This window comes from Nicotiana sylvestris, chromosome 11, assembly GCF_000393655.2.
Source record: "Nicotiana sylvestris chromosome 11, ASM39365v2, whole genome shotgun sequence".
Taxonomy (NCBI): domain Eukaryota; kingdom Viridiplantae; phylum Streptophyta; class Magnoliopsida; order Solanales; family Solanaceae; genus Nicotiana; species Nicotiana sylvestris.
In genome coordinates this window covers 95,503,614-95,524,287 of record NC_091067.1, presented here as the reverse complement: position 1 = coordinate 95,524,287, position 20,674 = coordinate 95,503,614, and the positions used below count along the sequence as shown (strand labels likewise).

The following is a 20,674-nucleotide window of genomic DNA, read 5'->3' as shown; positions in this document are numbered from 1 at the left end:
TCAATAAAGCTAACAAAATAACGAAATCCCAAGGTTGAACTGACTCTACTAGGACCCCATATATCAGAATGAACCAAGGAGAAAACAGACTCTGCATGACTCTCAACACTACGCGTAAAGGAAGCTCGGGTATGTTTCCCAAGCTGACACGACTCACAATCTAATCTAGACAAACTGGATAAACTAGGCACCATCTTTTGAAGTTTGGATAAACTCGGATGTCCTAAACGTCTGTGGATTAGATCTGGAGGATCTGTAACTAGACATGTTGTGGAAGGACTGAGCGAGTTAAGGTAGTAAAGACCTTCTGATTCACGACCTGTACCAATTGTCCGTCCCGTACTGCGGTCCTGCATAATAAAAGAATCATCAATAAAATATATACCACAATTGAGGGCACGAGTCAAACGACTAACAGATGCAAGACTAAAAGGACAACCAGGAACATAAAGAACGGAATCTAGGGTGATAGAAGACAATGGGTTGGCTTGTCCAACTCCTTGTGCCTTAGTTTGACATCCATTGGCTAAAGTAACAGTAGGAAGAGACTGTGAATATACAATATTCGACAAAAGTGATTTATTACCAGAGATATGATCAGAAGCGCCTGAGTCCATGACCCATGGTCCAAGAGTACTAGACTGGGAAACACAAGCAAAAGAATTACCAGCAATAGGAGTGTCAGTCTGGGCAACTGAGGCTACTTGTGGAGATGTTTGCTTACTTGCTCGATACTGAAGGAGCTCATTATATTCTTCTTTAGATACAGAAAAGCCCTGGTTACCTGTAGTCTCGCTCTGAGCAACGTAGGCATTTTTGGGTGGACGGCCATTTAAGGAATAACACATTTCGCGAGTGTGTCCAAGGTTGTGACAATAAGAACACTTGGGTCTAGATCTCCCAAAACGACCGCCTCCTCGTCTATTCTCCATAGCTTGAGATGCCCGAATATCCACTGTCTGGGATGCAAGAACAGAGGAATCAAGTATCTGTGATGAAATCACTGGGTGACTTGGTGCTGCAGCAAGGCGAAGTAATCGAGAGAATAATTCATCAACTGTAGGGACAGTCGGACTCGCCAAAATCTGGTCTCGTACTGAATCAAGATCATGAGGAAGTCCAGCGAGTGTAAGAACTAGAAACATTTTCTGTCGCTGCTCTTGTTGTTTTGACACACTAGCAGAAACTGGCATCAATGTCTCAAATTCCTCCATGACTGCCTGTACCTGACCCAAGTAAGTAGACATATCTAATTCTTGCTTCTTTAAGTTTGTCATCCGTGATATCACATCATAGAAGCGAGATATATCATTAGTGTATAACGTACGAGCCTTTGCCCAAACCAAATAACATGTCTGGAATGGCCGAAACAAAGGCATCAACTTAGAATCAATAGAACGCCACAAGATGCTACATAATTGAGCATCAATTTTTGCCCAAAGCGCTATCGCCTTTTCATCTCCTTCGCTAGACTGTTTAATCAGATGATCTTGCACACCTTGACCTTTACACCACAACTCGACAGATGAAGCCCAAGCTAAGTAGTTTGAACCTCCCATTAAAGGTTCCGAGGTAATCATAACATTAGAGTTTCCAGAACTCATGCTTTTAGACCCAAAAACATCAATTCCCAAAGACATCTTGTAAATTATTACCAAATAAGAGAAATAATCAACTGTAATCCACTGAAAATAGAGTAAGGAACACTGAACCAGAATAGTAAACTACTGTAGCAGTTGGAAAGTTACTGTTGCAGCCGGAAAATATTCAAAGTGGTCGGAATGAAATAAAAACAGTAGGGGTAGGATCGGAATTACCAGAAGACCCAACTGTTCTGAAGGAACTTTTTCAAAAAATGGCCGGAAGTCAACTTTTTGAAATCACTATTCATGCCGGAAAAATAAAAAAGTGGTCGGAATTTGGTGTAACCTGGATGGGTAGGCTCGGAATTGCAAGGGAAACAATCTGTCCTGAAGAGTCGTCGCCAAAAAATGGCCGGAAGGTGGCCCACGCAACGTTGGAACTTCGCCGGAAAATTTTCTTTGGACAGCTACAGTACCGCCGGAGATTTTCACTGGGATTTGGTCCCCGGACAGTGACTACTCTTGTGGTAGTGTTGGATTTTGTGCACAACACTGACCGAGACAAAGCAGACGCAAAACAACTTTGAAAGTCGCCGGAAAAAAAGGGTTCCGATGACTGATTTTACTTCCCGGAATCGTTGGAATTTATGCACAGCGATAAATCTCTCCCGATAGCTCTGATACCATTTGAGAAGGCACGAGAGAAAATATGATATATTGATATTGTTGTATGTGATGCAATACAAGAGGTGTTATTTATAGTTACTCTATACAAAGGGGATACTACTCCTATTCCAATGTGGGACAATTACATAGCTATCTCTAACAATTATAAATCAATAAGTAGCAATCAGCATTTCACTTCTTTTCAAAAATCAAAAAGTACAAGAAACGAAGTCTTGTTTCTTCTTTCTATTTTCACAAAGAAGAACGGTAATCTTAACCGGAGGTTCCTTTTATCAAATTATCTCAATTAAAGTAAGATGTAGGGAAGCTTTAAAGAAGGCGACCTTCTACGATCTCGTATGAGCAATTAAAGTATGTTAAGGCTAAGCTTTTCTTTCATTTTGGCATAATGTCGTCATTACACAAGTTTGATAACGAGGTATAAAGAAAAATTCATATCCCGAAATTTACGTATATTTTGCTAGTCTCGCAAGTTACATATATTTTTCTAGTTTTGTAAGTTACAATATTCTCCTTATCGGGACTTCATATTCAATTGAGTATTTCCTTCTTCCAGTCAAGAGAGCAAAGAGTTATATATACAGTATTAAAGTATTTTCATTACCATCGAGCTATAATCGATGGGCAGGCCCCTATTGGGCAACCTCTGATCAGATGATAAGTTATATACCGATCCTACTGTGGCCGAGCGCCTATGAGCGAGCCCAGCATGGTCAAGATACAGAGCCTAGTATGGCCGAGCACGTATGAGCGAGCCTACTACGACAGAGCAGTTATATATATATATATATATACCGAGCCTTATAGGGCCGAACAACTATTTTACTTACTATAGTGAGAGAGTTGAGTCAGTATCAGCAGGTAAGCATATCTTCAGATTTTCTTTGACTTCCAGCTACTTGCAGTTATTATATTATCAGTTCAGTTTCAGCTTTCAGTATATTGCCTTACATACTCGGTACATTATTTCGTGTTGACGTCCCTTTTGCCTGGGGAAGCTGCATTTCATGCCTGCAGGTATAGACAATCAATTTGACGATCCCTCATAGTATGTTACTGATTCAATTTCTGAGCCTTCCACAGCAGCCAGTACTTCCACCGGGATAGCAGCATGCTACCATATTCATCCTTCGGTCCACCAGCTTCTTCTAGAGTATCAATTCCATTACTAGTGCCACTTCATCTACCTATCCTCAGACTGCGCTGCAAGTCTCCAGACATTGACGAGTCTCAACAACTGGATACAGGCAGCTACTACAAAGCTGACTGATATATCCAGTGTTATTGCAACACAGTCCTCAGCCCCAGTAGAGCCACAGGTACCTCCGTCAGTGGAGGAAGCCTTGAAGAAGATTATGGCTGACCAGAAGACTATCATGGATAAGATGGAGGCACAAGGGAAAGTTATTGAGGATTTGGGAAAACATGTCAAGAAGATGCGGAGATCTCAGGCATCAAAGAAATCGGTGGATAAGCTGAGAAAAGAGATTGAGAAGACTACATCCGCCGGTGATCTACCACTGGACCTGCTCATGGAGACAGCACCCCAGCAGCACAGGCAGTCCTAACAGCACAGACAGCACCAGAAGCAGCAACCGGCTAGTCTGAGGAACCGGTTGCCACTTCCCACACTGCTGAGGAGATGATCCAGATGCTCAGCAACCTAGTTGTCCCTCAGCCGGGTGATGATGAGATACAGCTTGAAGCTGAGGTTGCTGATGATCCTATGCAGACTGAGACCACATAGGGAGTTCTCTTAACTCTCTACTCTTTCCCTGTTCTTATTTTTGTTAAGCATTGGGGACAATTCTTATTTTTCATCTGGCGGTGGTCTATTCTGAGTATTTGACATTTGGGCTGTAATAACTATGATACTATTTTCCTTTCATCTTTATTTTCCTTTTGGTATGTTTATATTCTTCCCATTTGATGTAGATGTTCATTTCCCTTATGTATATATTCATTTGACTTTAGTTTGTATATTCATTCATCTCGCTTTTTGTAGTTTATTTCATAGCTTCTTTAGTTTGATTTGCCTTAGTAGTATAACTTCTTTTTTTTTTGGCAATCCGCTAGGCAAGCGCCTAGGGCTAGTTTTTATTAATAAAAAGAAAAGAAAATACAACAATTCGGAAAAGTACAAATAAGGGGGACAATAGCACCGGTTTTGTTACCCATATGCCTTGGCTATATAATCACTCCTCTGCGCCTCACATTGCCTTATGATGGCAGACTCATGTAGAGGATTCATGGGGTAGCTGCCGGCAAAGTCTCACGAGGGCATATAATCTCATAGCCGTGTGGATATTTTCCAAAGGCATAGGACCAAGGTGAACTGGGCTAAACCTTACCTTACTATTCCTATTGAGGCTTTAAATAGCCTCACCTACTAACATGCATGTAAAAAATAAGAACTGAAAAGTACCAAATATTCAATGATCATCATAGAGTTTATAACATACTCTGTGATGATATTACAAATGAGAATACTAATATAATGGTAGAATAAAATGATGAAGGAATTAAAATGTTGTCCCTTCTTGTCCGAACTTGTAATTTCTTCAATTTGTAACTCTTTTTCATCACAATCCCAATTCTTCAAGATGTATTCAAAATTCATGATTTCTTTTTTGAACGATTGGACTTTGTAGATGTAGTTGGGGCGGCCTTCTTTTGTTTGGCAACTCTCATTGGAAGTCGCCTAACATTTAAAAAATCACTAACCTTGTCGTCCCAACTATTTTTCCTTGTATGAGATTTCCTATTTTTTCCGCATGCATAGGTGACAAATCACCTTTTCTTGTTGCCTCTGCCCTGCATTGATTTAGAATATCATCTTCCTCACCTATTTCATATGTATCTCTGCCCACAAGCACCCGATTTTGCATGTCTTGAACATGTTCTTGAATTACCACACTGTTTCCATCCATTGCATCCAATAGCTTTCTTTCCGCTGGTGTAATAGGAGTGGTTGTCACAATTTGTTGCTGCCCAGAAATTGCTGTTACTGTTGATGGACGATCAACAGTAGGTTTAATAACTGGATCATTTTGATTAAGCTGCTGCTCCATTGCATCGAAGATTGGATTATCTGTTACAGTATGCTGCTGCCCAGATTTTATTGTAGCTACTGTTTGATCAATTGCAGCTGGGACTAATTGCTTTGTATGTGTTGCTGCAGTTCGCTTCAAGCTTCCAGTTGGAGAATTTCTGGGCAAAAAAATTGGAGCATTGATGTTCAATTTGCCCTTATGACTTGCTGCTGGTCCCTCATCATATTTTGCCATTGCTAGACAGTCAAGATCTTCACCTGCACTCTCTTGATCGACCTCCTCATCAGCTTCTTCAGATGAATACCCTGCATGACCATCACCCCAATCCTCGTCTTCGTCATCCTCTTCACGTTGTTGTAACCAAAGTTTAGATTTGATCACCTTTGCTTGGATAAATTCATCATTGTTTCCAGTTGACAGAATAAGCTGCCCCGCTTCACCTTCAAACTCGCCATAGGATTCAACTGATTGTGATGGAACATCAAATACAGAGGTATTTAATGTGACCAAAGGTTGTTTAACCATTGTGGAGTTCCTCATCATTTCATTCTCAGCATTCTTGATTATTTGTTCTACCTGAGGATTGGAAAAATGTAGTGTAGGAACTTTGGAACTGTGAGCTTGGATGCCTATAAGTTCATTCCCCAAATTGTTGTTGGAGTCTTTTCGTCGAAAGCCCAAATTTTCAGCCAAGTCGTGACTGTCTTGCCCTCCTCGTTCATTACTGGGCGTTGGAACTAAATGTTTGGACATTCCACTATCAAGTACACCTTTTGCATCAATTTCAGAGTCCCCCATTAAGAACCTCGAAATTATTTGTGCTGGAACCAACATTGAAGTCTGTTCCTCGAACATTTTTATTCTGTTGTTTTGGTGAGACCTGCCTCTTTGTGGGTGTTTTCCTATTTGTTACCAAGCTCCAATCTCCTTCCTTTTTGTTCATGTCAGCTTTCTTAACATCCCCGATCACCTTCCCATTTTGATTTTCCCTCAATACGCTCTTAGTCCCAATGTTTTCATTATCAGAGTTCTGGGCAGTAGCTGTTTTGTCAGAGATTTTCTCTGCAGTTTTCTGCTGATCATCAGCAAGTGTGTGTGCAGCTGGTTGTTGCCTTACACCTTTTGGAGAGTGTTTAGCTTGTTCAACACCAACACATTCCAGTTCTTGTTGCTCCTTATGTACATCAGCAGCTGTACCTGATGCTCCAAACTGCTGTTGAACCATATCAGGCTTGTTAGAAGTATCCGCTCGATCGGCAGCAACCTTCAACGCACCAGCAGTAGCTGAGTACATCCTTGTAAAATCTGTAGAGGCAGGGATATCCTTCAACCTTGTATCACCAATTGCAGCGTTATGATTAGCAATCCCAACAGGATGTCGATCAACAGTTGCCTCCAGCTTAGAACCAACAGTAGCTGGTTCTTGTCCAGCATTTTTATGATGCTCTACAACTGCTATTGTTGCATACTTACCCTCCAATTGTGAGCCTACATGAACTGGTCGTTTTTCATCCTTAGAAGTAATAACAGCTGAAACTTTATTTAGCTCAACACCTCCCTGTAGCCCAGGATTCATATCAAATTTTGAAGCATCACTCAGTTTTTGCACGTTTGATTTCTCCACTGCTTCCACTACTGCAGCTCGATCCCAAGTTGCTTTCAAAGCAGCATTATTCACTAAAGTATTAGCTGCTTCAACATGCACTACAGTAGTACTAGGAACACCACCTATATGTGATATCTTGACTGAACTTTCACCATGTTCATGAATCCCAATTTGATTTTCACCCATTTTCTTTTTCGCCAAACTATTTTGTTCTCCAGCAAATCGATCCCCTTCATTCACTCCCCTCTTCTCATTCAGAAGTTGACGTAAATCACCAGTGTACTTTTCCCCAGTAGTTTGTTCTTGAAAAACTTCAAGTTCATCAATCGCAGCTGGGTTGTGAGTCTTTTTCGATATATATCGACATGTTTTCTCGTCGTGGCCCTGGTGTTTGCAACAGTTACAGTACAAAGGCATATTGTCATAAACAATTTCCTGAAACACTTCAATGATTTTTCCAGAGATTTTATCCAAGCTTTGGATCCTCACACGCTTGGGATGCTTGTTCATTAGGTCTAAGATTACCTTTACCCTCGCTGTGCTTGGTCTGGATTTAAGTTGCGTCGCTTTATCAATGGCAATAGGTTTACTAGCAGCAGAAGCGATTGATAACACCGAACGCATTGCAAATAACTCCGGTGACAGATTCGGCAATGAAATCCAAACTACTGCCATTGTAGTTTCCTCATTTGGATTAAATCCAATTGTCCATGGAAAGACTCTATACTGGTGTTCTTCGCCATTCCATGATAAGTAATTTACTGCACGAGCTAAAGCCTGTACATAATCTTCATTTTGATCGAACCTAACAGAATTTGCCTTGGTGCGAGTGAACCTACGAGGCATCGACCTTTTGTTCCTAGATGTTTTGGAAGTAAGATTCTCAGCTCTTTGAGATCTGGTGCACCCGAGGAGAGTTTAAAAACAACAGATTGGTGTAATCCCTCCTCCATTGCAAATTCAAATCTTTCCTCCATGGTAAAACAAACAGTTGGTTCGCCATGTACATATTGAATCGATTTCAAAACTGTTTTTGTTGCAATTTGTGTTGGTGATTTGGATTGGATCTGAGCAGCATATGTTGGTTTAATAGATGGCTCTCCCACAGCCAAAGGCTGGGAGAGGACGCAGCAGTCATGAAACTCTTCAACACTCCATTGACGTGAAGAAGCAGAAGAATCTAACCAAAAAATTCTGCGTGCTACAGTAATCGCAAAAATAAAAATTAAGATCTGGAAAAATTAGTTATGAATTTGGGGATGAAACCAATTGGGGATTGTGCGCAAAGAGTAGATGCTTCTTTTGACACCAAAATTGCGACAATCCACCGCTGGATGCCAGAGTTATGGCCCGATGAATAGTGATAGCTTCTTTTTTACGTTTTGAGTGAACAATAAGCCTTTGATTTTCTTAATGCTACGGTTCTTTCCAAAGGTGGATAATGTGTGAACCGGGTGGCTCTTCCCAACGATGGATGGCGTGACAACCTTCTTAAGGGATTGAGTACATTTTCTTTTATGTTTTGGTAAATATAGTAGTAATGAATAAAAGGGGTCTCAAGCATGCTTCACTTGGTACCAACACATGTTTCTTCTTTCTATTTTCACAAAGACGAACGGTAATCTTAACCGGAGGTTCCTTTTATCAAATTATCTCAATTAAAGTAAGATGTAGGGAAGCTTTAAAGAAGGCGACCTTCTACGATCTCGTATGTACAATTAAAGTATGTTAAGGCTAAGCTTTTCTTTCATTTTGGCATGATTCATCATTACACAAGTTTGATAACGAGGTATAAAGAAAAATTCATATCCCGGAATTTACGTATATTTTGTTAGTCTCGCAAGTTACGTATATTTTTCTAGTTTTGTAAGTTACAATATTCTCCTTATCGGGACTTCATATTCAATTGAGTATTTCCTTCTTCCAGTCAAGAGAGTAGAGAGTTATATATACAGTATTAAAGTATTTTCATTACCATCGAGCTATAATCGATGGGCAGGCCCCTATTGGGCAACCTCTGATCAGATGGTAAGTTATATACCGAACGTACTGTGTCCGAGCGCCTATGAGCGAGCCCAGCATGGTCGAGATACAGAGTCTAGTATGGTCGAGCGCGTATGAGCAAGCCTACTACGACAGAGCAGTTATATATATATATACCAAGCCTTATAGGGCCGAACAACTATTTTACTTACTATATTGAGAAAGTTGAGTCAGTATCAGCAGGTAAGCATATCTTCAGATTTTCTTTGACTTCCAGCTACTTGCAGTTATTATATTATCAGTTCAGTTTCAGCTTTCAGTATATTGCCTTACATACTCGGTACATTATTTCGTGCTGACGTCCCTTTTGCCTGGGGACGCTGTGTTTCATGCCCGCAGGTATAGACAATCAGTTTGATGATCCCTATTAGTAGACGAGATTGGCATTCAGCAAAGGATCGGTAAGACTCCACCTCATTCGGAGTGCAGCCGAGTCTATGAGTCATCATGTCAGAGTTTTACTACATACTTATGGGTCAGCCGGTACCCCGTCCCATTTGATGTCAAATAATCTTAGAGGCTTTGTAAACAGAAGTTCATTTTGTACAGTATATCATAGGCCTTGACGGCCCATATGTATTCATATTTTATGAATGATGGTTCATTGATATAACATTTGCCCACTTACAATTGTACATTACGAGTTGCGGCCATGTTGGCCCATGATAGTTAAAAGAAAAAGGAGTTACAGAGTGGTTCGCTCGGGCCAGTGCGGCACCGGGTGTTAGAATGTTAAAGTTAGCATAGTGTTCCTGTTAAGCTGACTTAAAAAGAAAGTGTTGATGTTAAGCTAGTACTTGTAAGTAATATAAGATGTGGTTTGTATCCTTTATCTATAAATAGGTGTCTTGCACAATTCACTATCATCACATTATCTATTTATTCTTTCAATTCTCCTAGTTTTATAATATGATATCAAAGCTTCGTCAATCCTGGTGGAGACATAAGAGACTTCCCCTATCCAGTCAAAGTTGCTCTGCACTTTTATGATATTATTATTCTCATCTTTTCTGGGTGACTGTTCTAGCTGAGCCACTCTTATTTCCAATAACCATTCCAACACCCTGCGCATCTTCCTTGTAATCAATTGGCGATATTGCCTCTTAAATGGCCGCTTTCGGCCACTATCCTATTCACTATTTATAGCAACTTCTTCAACAAAATTTTGATGGCTTAAAATTTCCTCAAAAAGATTTCCGCAACCAAAAATTTTATCAGTAAGACTCGAACGATCGGAATTCAGAACTTTGCAAGCGATTATTACCTGTCTATGCTTCAAAATAAGCAAACCTAAACTGATTCTCACCTTAAGTTTGAGAGGGCACGTAAGCGGTCACATGTTAGTGTTAAGTACTATGTTAAGTTAGTCCTTTATAGGTTAAAAGTGGATCGCCCTCGTGACCCCTATTCAAAATGAACCACCTCCAAGCCTCCTGAACTAATTCCATTATCGGCGGATATACTATTCCGGCCAGAAACAGTAGGAATGACCTTGCAGACTTGAGCTTTAGGCCCCCCCACCCCAATACCATCATTCTGAGGCCCACCCGCTCTGTTTCCACCCGAAAAGACCTCGCTGGCATTTAAATTTTGACAATTATTCTCGACGGAGTTACTGTTCCAACCAGAAACAGTAGAAATCACCTTGGAAACTGTGGTAGACCCCTCCACCTCAATCCTTTGATTATGAGGCCCACCCAGTCGTATCCACCTGAAACAACCTCGCCGGCGTTAGAAATCGGCAAAGAATCCCGCCGGATGCGAAGACGGAGCTGTCATACTTCTTCCCTTATAGTCTCGGGTTTCCCCCGAGAACGAGACATGCGGCTGGATTCAAATCCTTCCTTCGAAAGCATAGTAGATTTTTTCGGTTCCTTTTGTTCATTCGTCTTTACCCTAGTGCCTCGTCGACTGTCTTCAGTTTTGTGTGACCCACGATAATTCCCCCTTCGACCAGTTTTATTTTCCTTAGAAGTAGAAATCGGCCCATAACTTTATTGACACAATATTTACCCTTTTTAGAATGTGAGGTGATGTTCTTGATACACTTTTCCCAGATAATAGAACTTTTTATAACTGTTGCAAGTTTCAAGAATTCAAATTCAATTAAAAGTTCAAAGTTAAACCATGATGTGATGTTTTTCCTAGCAACTCAACTTTTCAAGAACTGCTGTAATGTCATTCTTCTACCCAGTGTTTAAAAAAGCAATCGCTTCATCGCTTTAAGTGAAAAGTGACGCTAAGCGACAGTGCATCGCTTTTCTGAAGCTGAGGCGACATGATTTTCAAAAGTGATCACTTCAACACCGGAGGAGAGAAGCGACGCACGATCGCTTCAGTCAAAAGGGGTCAATTTTAAAAAATTCCAAAAGTCCGTCCAGGTAATTTCTTCTTTCTTCTTCTTCTCCTTTTTTCTTCACCTTTTTTTCTCTCTTCTTTCTTCTTCTTCTCGTCGCGTCCACTGCTGCTCACTGCTAGGGTTCCAGCGGTCCTTTTTTTTCCTTTTATTCTTCTTATTTAGCCATTATTTATTAATTTTTGTGTGTATTTCAATTTATAAACTTAATTATTATATTTTGAAATGTTGTTGCTTTGTTGATTCTAGTATATTAAACTTAATTATTATTATTTTTTCAGTTTTTTTCCTTTTTCTTTGAAATGTTACTGATTTCAGTCATTAAATTTAATTTAATTAAGGTGTTGCTGATTTCAATTTATTTCATTATGTTTGTTTTTCTTATATCTTAATAGGGATATACATTGAACTTTTTGATTATTTATATTGTGTCTTTGCAAGGTTTACTTTATGCTTTTTAAGAATTGCACTTCATTTCAATGAAGCGTGCGGTTCCCTTCGCTTTTGAAGCAAGGCGAGCCCCCGTCACTTTTTTGCGCTTCTCGCTCTCAAAAACACTGCTTCTACCCCCAAAGACATAAAATGCAGGTAAAAGTAACTTCCTCATCTCTGAAATTCAAGAATCTATAGTCATATATCATAAAATATCTTATACATCTGATAAGTTTATATTCTTCAGTTACAGAAATCACATGCACAAGTCTTTCAACTGTGCATCCACCAAAGTATACATATTAAGAAAATGGTTAACTAAACTGTAAATAGTCAATACTTCATGCTTCAAGTGGTAAGACCAAGTTGTATTTTGTATTTACACCCTTCCAGTTTTTTGCTTCTTAATTTAACCCTTCCAGTTAATCTCAGATGCAGCATGAAAGCCAAATTACTGAACCAGATAAGAGTACTAGGTAAAAACGACAGTCCATGCTAATTTCATGCAAAATTTACATATATCATGTTCTACTCTAAGATCTTTGCCATTGGCAAACACCTGTATAACTTCTATCTTATCTCTCTCCTCTTAGTAGGTCTATATTCTTTACTGCAACAGGTTCTTTTTTTTTCTTTCACAAGTCATTATGCCAGTCCAAAATGTACTTTCCCTTGATGGACTAATAAACGATAACAATTGTTCGTGCACACACACACACAGAGAGAGAGAAGGTATGGACAAAGGATACCTCATAGAGGCCACCCTTAACGGGGACCCCAACTCTTTCTTCTTCAACTGAATACTCTTCACCCAATTGAGAGCTCTCGGAAGATGATTTTTCTGATGCAGGACTAAGTAAATCTGGTGCCCCCTTTGGGCCCTCACTGCACTCTGCATACTCTTTCCACCAACAAGAAAGCAGCTCATCCTCCCTCTACAGAGTGCAAACTAATTAATGGCTCATATATCAACATAAGATATTTCAAACTTAATAGCCACACAAGTCTTACCATTATCTGCTCTTTACTTCCTTTTTGGGGGGAAGTACATTATGACCATTTTTAAACTTAAAATTTGCATAATCAGGCAGAGGTGAAGTAAATATGGAGCAATAAATATTTATCTCGACCAACAATTGATGTACTAACTGGGTCGTAGATTAATTATTTTACAGATGAGGAGTACTCTTAAGTCTTAATAAACAAAACACCAGTCAGAAAACATTACCTGCAAGAATGAAGCTTCAATTGCAAGAGAATCTCTCATGCCAAATCTGAAGTAATCACCCTTCCCCACTATCTCTGCCTGGGGGACTGCTGCAGCTGGCTCTGTGCAAAAGTGAAATCCACAAAGGACAACCTAGATTTATACATGAATACGACAGCTCATGCTCATAGTAACTGACAAAGCTATAATAATTAGACTTAAAAGTTTAAAGAAGATCTGCGTCTTATTGCAGAATTTCTGACTCATGAATACATTTTATACCAGAAACTACAAGCTGACTCGTCAGGATTAATGTTTCTGATTGTATGATAGTGAACTAAAAAAAGTTTCTGATTGTATGATGAACTCCATAGCAGAACATTGAATCTATGCTTTAATTTCACTTACTGTTACAGCTGACTTATAGAATCTGCAGTGTTCTACTGAGAAAGCTTATGTATGTTTTTTTAGTCCTGGCATCTTTTATTTTGAAGCTGCAGAAATTGATTTCAAAAGGAGTGCAACATTTGGAGAAGAACAAATCTTCCGAACCATAGAATGAACAGCAAAAGCATAAACAGAAGAAAAAACTAGCAAGTTGCTTTTTCATCTGATTGTTCCTAAGGTAGAGTCTCAAAGCGGAATGATATCATGAGCCAAATACGTGGCCGTCCTCCTTTGAGCCAATGTATCAACGCCCTTCTATTTCAATTCAATTATTCAATTACTCGACTATGCCTCGGTGCAAAACTTGGCTACAACAATATGAATTTTGCACATCCATTCAGCTTTATTCAGGCCTATTTCATTTTAACAATCCGTTTTTAAGGTATTTTAGGGTTATGAATTCTCTAAAGCTAGGGATTCTATAAATTTCACATGATACATTGTCATACAAGTCTCCTAACAAACAGAAGACCAAACGTAAGTGTAACAACACAACTAAGCCGTAATTCCAGCTAGTGGTATTCCATTGTGTTCTATTCTCGCCTTTTAACTAACTTAACAACAAAAAAAAAAAAAGAGAATGTGTGCCACATCCTACATCCACTACAAGCACTTCAATACAGTAGCGGAGCCACATAAACACCCTTCGTCCGAAATTATATTGTGTATATAGAAAAATCTATATGCTGCATATATAGATCAAAAATTATTTATTTTTACATATTAAATCTTGAACCTCCTTAGCGAAATTCCTAGTTTCGTCACTGCTTCAACCAGCAGAGAACCGAACAGCAAGAAAATTCAATGAGATCAAACCAAAGCACTCAAATGACTATAAGATGGATTTGCAAAGATGAATGCCAACATTTGGACCTAAAAGGTTTAGAGTTCGAGCAAAAACATACGATTTACAGCCAAAGGCAACTTGCAGAAATACCAACGAACATCACCACCATCTGAGGGACTTGTAGTCTGAGCAAGGTACTTTTGCCTACCCTCTAAGTGCTCAATTTCATCTGCTAACCTTCTAATATTTGACGGCGTGTTCTTCAACAAGTCGGGAGATGTTTCATCAACCACCCCACCTTTAGACCCAGAAACAGATGCCATCCTCAACCTCCCAAAGTCCAAACACCTTTCTACCAGTCAACTATACCTTCAAAAGAAAGAGTTTAAGATCACAGTGTAAGAAAATATCTACCCAATAAGGTCACTTAAAACGTAGTCAACTTTATTTAATAACCTGTTATAACATGTTAAATTAAACTGACGCATAAAAATTATTACATTGTCAGTGCATATAACTTAACAGTATGCATCATCGGTATTAGCAAAATACAATTCAGAAATCTCAGTCAAGTATATCAACTCGAAAAATTATAGGTTTTGCCCAGCTGAAAACCTTGAGCTTTTCTTTATTTCTTGAAATTGTTTTGCAAATTCATTAAACAAAGGATTAACTGATTCAAGGGCATGAATTAAACCATCCCCCTCAACAGAAAAAATGCTTTTGGACATTGAAAGTTGGAAACTGGACGGGAATTGTTGAATTGAAGATAGCATCTAGACTTTGTGACGAAATTTACCTGAAAGGAACGACGAAAGGGTTTTCTGGATTCTCTTCTTATAGAGGAATATTATTGTAACTCTTTTTTCTGTCAATTTTAGAATTTAAAAGAGGAAATTGAGTCGTGTGGAAGAAGAAGAAAATGGAATTGTATCGAAATGAGAAGAACGGTGGGTGGAAAGGCAAGAAATAACGAGAAGGGGCTTGGTTAGAAGGAATATTCTGTTAAACCCCATTAGGAAATTAACAGCTTGTTTGAATGGTTGTTAGGTATCTTTTCATAATGTATTGGTTTATGGTTTCATAAATACAATGTTTGGATAGATTGTGTCATTTAACATCGGTTCGTGATATCACAAGCTAGCAATACAAAGAATAAACTTATAATATTATAAAGAAAAATTGTAATACATGATAAAATTATTATTAAAGAGGTAAGAAAAATGATAAAATAAAATTATTTAATAATATTGAAGGGTGAGATTGAGAGAAAAAGACAAGGTAACGATGCGATCACACCGAATCGGTCATTACATAAAGTGGCACATTTCGTCGGTATGTAACGACGGATTTAACGATATGATACAATAAAATTTATGTAACAATCAAAACAAACATTGTATTTAACGTAACAATACGATACAATACAATTGGTAACAACCATCCAAACAAGCTGTAAATTAAAAATTATAATAAACAAATACCGCCAATACGAAGAGAAAAAAATTATAGTGTCCAAAGATGAAACAAAACTGCTTTTGATTTTTTTTTTCAAAAATGAGATGGTGTTTGGCTAAGCTTATAAGCTTGTTAAACTGGCTTATAAGCAATTTTAGTTTGACCAATGTTTTTACAACAATAACAATAACAATCCAGTAAAATTTCACTAGTGGGGTTTGTGGAGGGTAGTGTATACACAGACCTTACCCCTACCCGAAGGAGTAAAGAGGTTGTTTTCGAAAGACCCTCGGCTCAAGAGAATAAAAAGACAAAAGGAGACAATATTAGTTTCACTATAGAAATCATAGGAAAAATAGGAAGATAAAATGCATAAGAAAAATGCAAAGCAAAAATGATGGCTAGTAAATAGGTCATGCACCGAAAAAAGAAAATAGTAAGACACGACATTGCCACTGGTTAACTTAGGCAAAAACCATACCAGACTAGGCTCACAAATGTACAAAGTAAGGCAAGACTCAACTACCTCCTAGCCTACAACCGTAATACTCGACCTCCACAACTTCTTATCAAGTGTCATGTCCTCAGAAATCTGAAGCATCGTCATATCCTGCCTGATCACCTCTACCCAATACTTCTTAGGCCGCCATCTACCTCTTCTCATGCCCTCCACAACCAGCCGCTCACACCTCCTTACCGGAGCATTTGGGCTTCTCCTCTGCATATGCCCGAAATAGGGGTGTTCATGAATACCCGAAAAGCCGAACCAAACCGAAAACCAAATCAAACCGACCAAAAAAACCGATATTTTTTGGTTTGGTTTGATTTTGGTTTTGAATTTTAAAAACCGATCAAATTTGGTTTCGTTTTGGTTTTAATCAGAAAAAACCGAACCAAACCGACTATAGAAGTAGCTATTTCAAATTTTATTACACCTATATATATATGTGTGTGTGTGTGTGTGTGTGTATTGTTATACAAAGTTTCAAAAACTTTATGGTAAATGTTAATAGTTTGCACTTTTAATATAGTTCTTTACCTTTACATTCTAGTTTGATTGGTAATTTTCTTTTGTTTAGTGTAAGAGTCCATTTCGTGTTAAAAATAACATATTTTTAATTGAGTCCTTAAATTATTCATCACTATTTGATTCAATTATCATCAATATATTTGGGTAAATAATAAATTTCTCAAAGGCAATTGATTTGATAGTGTTACATTGAAAATGTGGTTGTCGGAATATGTGTTTGGTTTTGTATATCTTATATTTAAGAAAAATCAGACAAATAACCGAAAAACCGACATAAACCGAATCGAGAAAAACCGACTTAATTGGTTTGGTTTGGTTCTAATATTTGAAAAAACGACTTACTTGGTTTGGTTTCTTTTTAGGGAAAAACCGATCCAAACCGAACCATGAACACCCCTAGCCCGAACCATCTGAGTCTCGCTTCCCGCATCTTGTCATCAATGGGAGCCACGTGCACCTTCTCCCGAATATCATCATTCATAATCTTATCCATCCTAGTGTGCTCGCACATCCACCTCAACATCCTCATTTATGCTACTTTCATCTTTTGGATATGTGAGTTCTTAACAGGCCAACACTCGGCCCCATACATCATGGTCGGTCTAACCACCACTTTATAGAACTTACCTTTGAGTATTCTTGGCACTCTCTTGTCACACAAAATTCCGGATGCTAACCTCCACTTCATCCATCCTACCCTAATACGGTGTGTGACATCCTCGTCGATCTCCCCTCCCCTGTGGATAACCGACCCAATATGACGTGTGACCCAATGCTTTTACTAGTTTATTCTTAATAATATTTTTAATTCACAATATACTTTTCTCAAAATAAATTTTCTAACTTTCTCTTCGTTCCATATTCGTTGTTCATCCTTTTCTTTACAAAGGCACTTCTTAATTTACATTTTTTTATAAAAAAAATTAAGGGTATTTTAGTCATTTTAATAAAAGAATAACTTAGCAACACTTTTCTTCCAAACAAATCAACTGTTTATTATTAGTTTCAGCACGTCTATCCAAACACGTAAATGCTTAATTAAAAAAAATCAGTTTCGACATTTAAAAATACTTTTCAGCACTTCAAGTTTATCAGCAATTTACAATCAGCTAATCCAAACGGGCTCTAAGTATTTCCTGTCAAATAGTATTTTACGCTATATTAATTGTTAATTAAATAAAAACATCGCCTTTAATCAGATATATTAAAATAAATTAAGAATAAGAAAATATTTTTATAATGTAATTTATTTCTAGTTTTTTATCCAATACTATTAGTCTAGCAAAAAAAATGTTACTATTAATCTAGCAAAAAAATCTATGAGCTAAAATTTACTCTGACTTCATATGTGCAAACTCGGGTATATCATAGATAGGCAGTGAGTTAGTACTCAAATCATCCTAAATTTCCCGGAACTTTAAGCTTTAGGTTGACCCATTTCAAGTTTTCACCTTAAATATAAACTCTAGGTTCTAATTCTTCAAAATAATTTCTATTCGTTTTCTAAATCATTCTCTAAGCTCAATATTTCATCTTACACCTCAAATAGACATCATATCACAAATATCTCTCTCTATATACATATATATATATATATATATATATATATATATATTAAATCAAGAAAGTTTGTCTTCTCATTTAGCCAAGTGGCAAGTTAGTAAAAAGCCAAGTGGCAACTTATTTCAACCCAATTTTATCGCCTCTTTTCTAGAAAGTTTCCATTACATAATATGTTTTCAACTAAATAAATTAAGAATACTAAAAAAATTTATATATATTAAAGCAAGAAAGTTTGCCTTCTCATTTAGCCAAGTGACAATCTATTAACAAGATATTTGGTAACTTATTTCAACCCAATTTTATCGCCTCTTTTCTAGAAAATTTCCATTACATAATCTGTTTTCAATTAAATAAATTAAAAATACTAAAAATTGCAGAAGCACCACATTTTCAACAAAAGTATCGTCTTTCATATTAAAGGCAAGCTTCTTTATCTCTATCCCTTTCTAACGTTCCCAATTCTCCCAATTCCCACCATTGTTATCTCTATCCCATATTAAAGGCATTGCTCTGATGGTAAGCAACCCCCACTTCCAACCGAGAAGTTGTGAGTTCGAGTCTCCCCAAGAGCAAAGGTGGGAAGTTCTTGGAGGGAAGGATGTCGGGGGTCTATTTGGAAACAGCCTCTCTATCCTAGGGTAGGGGTAAGGTCTGCGTACACACTACCCTCCCCAGACCCCACTAAGTGAGATTATACTGGGTTGTTGTTGTTGTTGTTATATCACTTTGTCACGAAAGATGAAAAGAAACTAAGCAACAAAAAACAGGGTATGTTATACAAAATCATAAATGAGTAACACCTCATCAGGTCAGAATATTTATTATCTAAAATTAAGGAATTTCTACTTGGAAAAGAATTACAATTTCCCATCAACTATTACATTTTACCATCTCCAACCAAAATCCAATTCGAGGTATGTTTGAGCAAGTATTACACGTATTTTGTTTCTTATTTATAGCAAGTAAAAAGATTATGTGAATATATATTATATACTTTACATATATGTAGCAATTGAATTTTTTTGAATTTTTCGGCTCTTTTTATGGAAATTTCTTTTTCATAAAGTTAATGCCCCTAAACACACGTATTTTGTTTCTTATTTATAGCAAGTAAAAAGATTATGCGAATATATATTATATACTTTACATATATATAGCAATTTATTTTTTTTGAATTTAACTACTACTTAGGGTTTGTCTTCAGTATATATATAGCTGCACCGAGCATATACTTTAGTACAGATAATCCTTTGATCAATTTTCTCTAAGGCAAAATATGACGCAAAATTTGACTATGTCAGCGATATATCAACTAACAAGATGACTTAGAATTTGAAGGTACAAGTAGTGAGATTGTGGCATGTTCTATACTGCAAAAAATCAAACAACGCCGTCTCCCTTGAATTAATTATTCAAGACGAAAAGGTGCATTCTTTTTTAGTTGCATTTATTTTTTCTGTAATTTGACTACAATATCCATCTTCTGATTTGCACTATGGAATTTATTAGGTTATGTGTGTATTTAATCAACTGCAATTTTAATTTTTATGGTCTAGATGGAGATACCTCAAATTGTGAATGAAGCTAACTCTTCATCTGCAATTTTGGTATACTTGAAATCATTTGTAGTTTGTTCTAAAGAATATTTTTCACGCGCGAGAACATTTTTGGAGATCATTTTTCATGTCTAAGATTATTGGTTTTGGACATCATCTTTTAATGGAATATAATGAAATTTTCACAGCTTATGCTCCTTGGCATTTATATTGATATTCCAACAAGTAAATTTGCTTATTACATTGCCTACAACTTTAGTTCTTATTTTCAGAAAGGACAAATTTAGATTGTTGCGACTGTAGTGAATCTACAAGTTGAAAAAGAATGGTCATATTTGTGGTGCAGGAGATGCTCGAAGAAGGTTAATAAAATTAAAAGTAAATTTCACTGCAAGAAATGTGACCGCCTTGATAGTTCTGTCACTCATAGGTTTGATAAGCTTCTCTATTTATTTAAAAAATTAAATAAAACTTAAGTTTCAATTTCTTATTCTAAACGTGTTTTTCGGGTACAAGCTTCAAGTGCAAGTAATGGATCGCACTGGCTTATCTTGATTGCTTTGGGATCATGAAGCAACAAACCTCATTGGGAAGTCTGCTAATGAGTTAAATGAAAGTTCAATAGCGATATTTTTTATATTAATTGTTAATATATTTTTTCAATTAAGGTAAATATGGCAAATTTGCAAAATTATAGTAAAAATTAACTTTGAACCTTCAATACATCCTTATATTTATTAGAACTCACCATTTGTTATATCACTAAAAAGGAAGAGCTTTATTATTTTTTTTGATACCATTCCTTTTGCCATTTTTTGGCAGCAACAATTGCGTGTAGACTAATGATATTGTTACTATTAAATTAA

At 37.3% G+C, this 20,674-nt stretch overlaps 1 protein-coding gene across 1 annotated transcript in view; it reads right to left on the bottom strand.

The window, feature by feature from the left end:
- Positions 1-15,154, bottom strand: part of LOC104227435 (phospholipase SGR2) — a 44,434-nt gene extending 29,280 nt beyond the window's left edge. Inside the window, exons 1-4 of the mRNA XM_070162880.1 lie at positions 15,001-15,154; positions 14,320-14,570; positions 12,989-13,089; positions 12,510-12,695 (exon numbers count right to left, since the gene is read on the bottom strand). Of these exons, the coding sequence (XP_070018981.1) occupies positions 12,510-12,695; positions 12,989-13,089; positions 14,320-14,524 (492 nt within the window). The 5' untranslated portion in view covers positions 14,525-14,570; positions 15,001-15,154. The remainder of the gene's footprint in view (positions 1-12,509; positions 12,696-12,988; positions 13,090-14,319; positions 14,571-15,000) is intronic.
- Between the last annotated feature and the right edge of the window lie 5,520 nt (positions 15,155-20,674).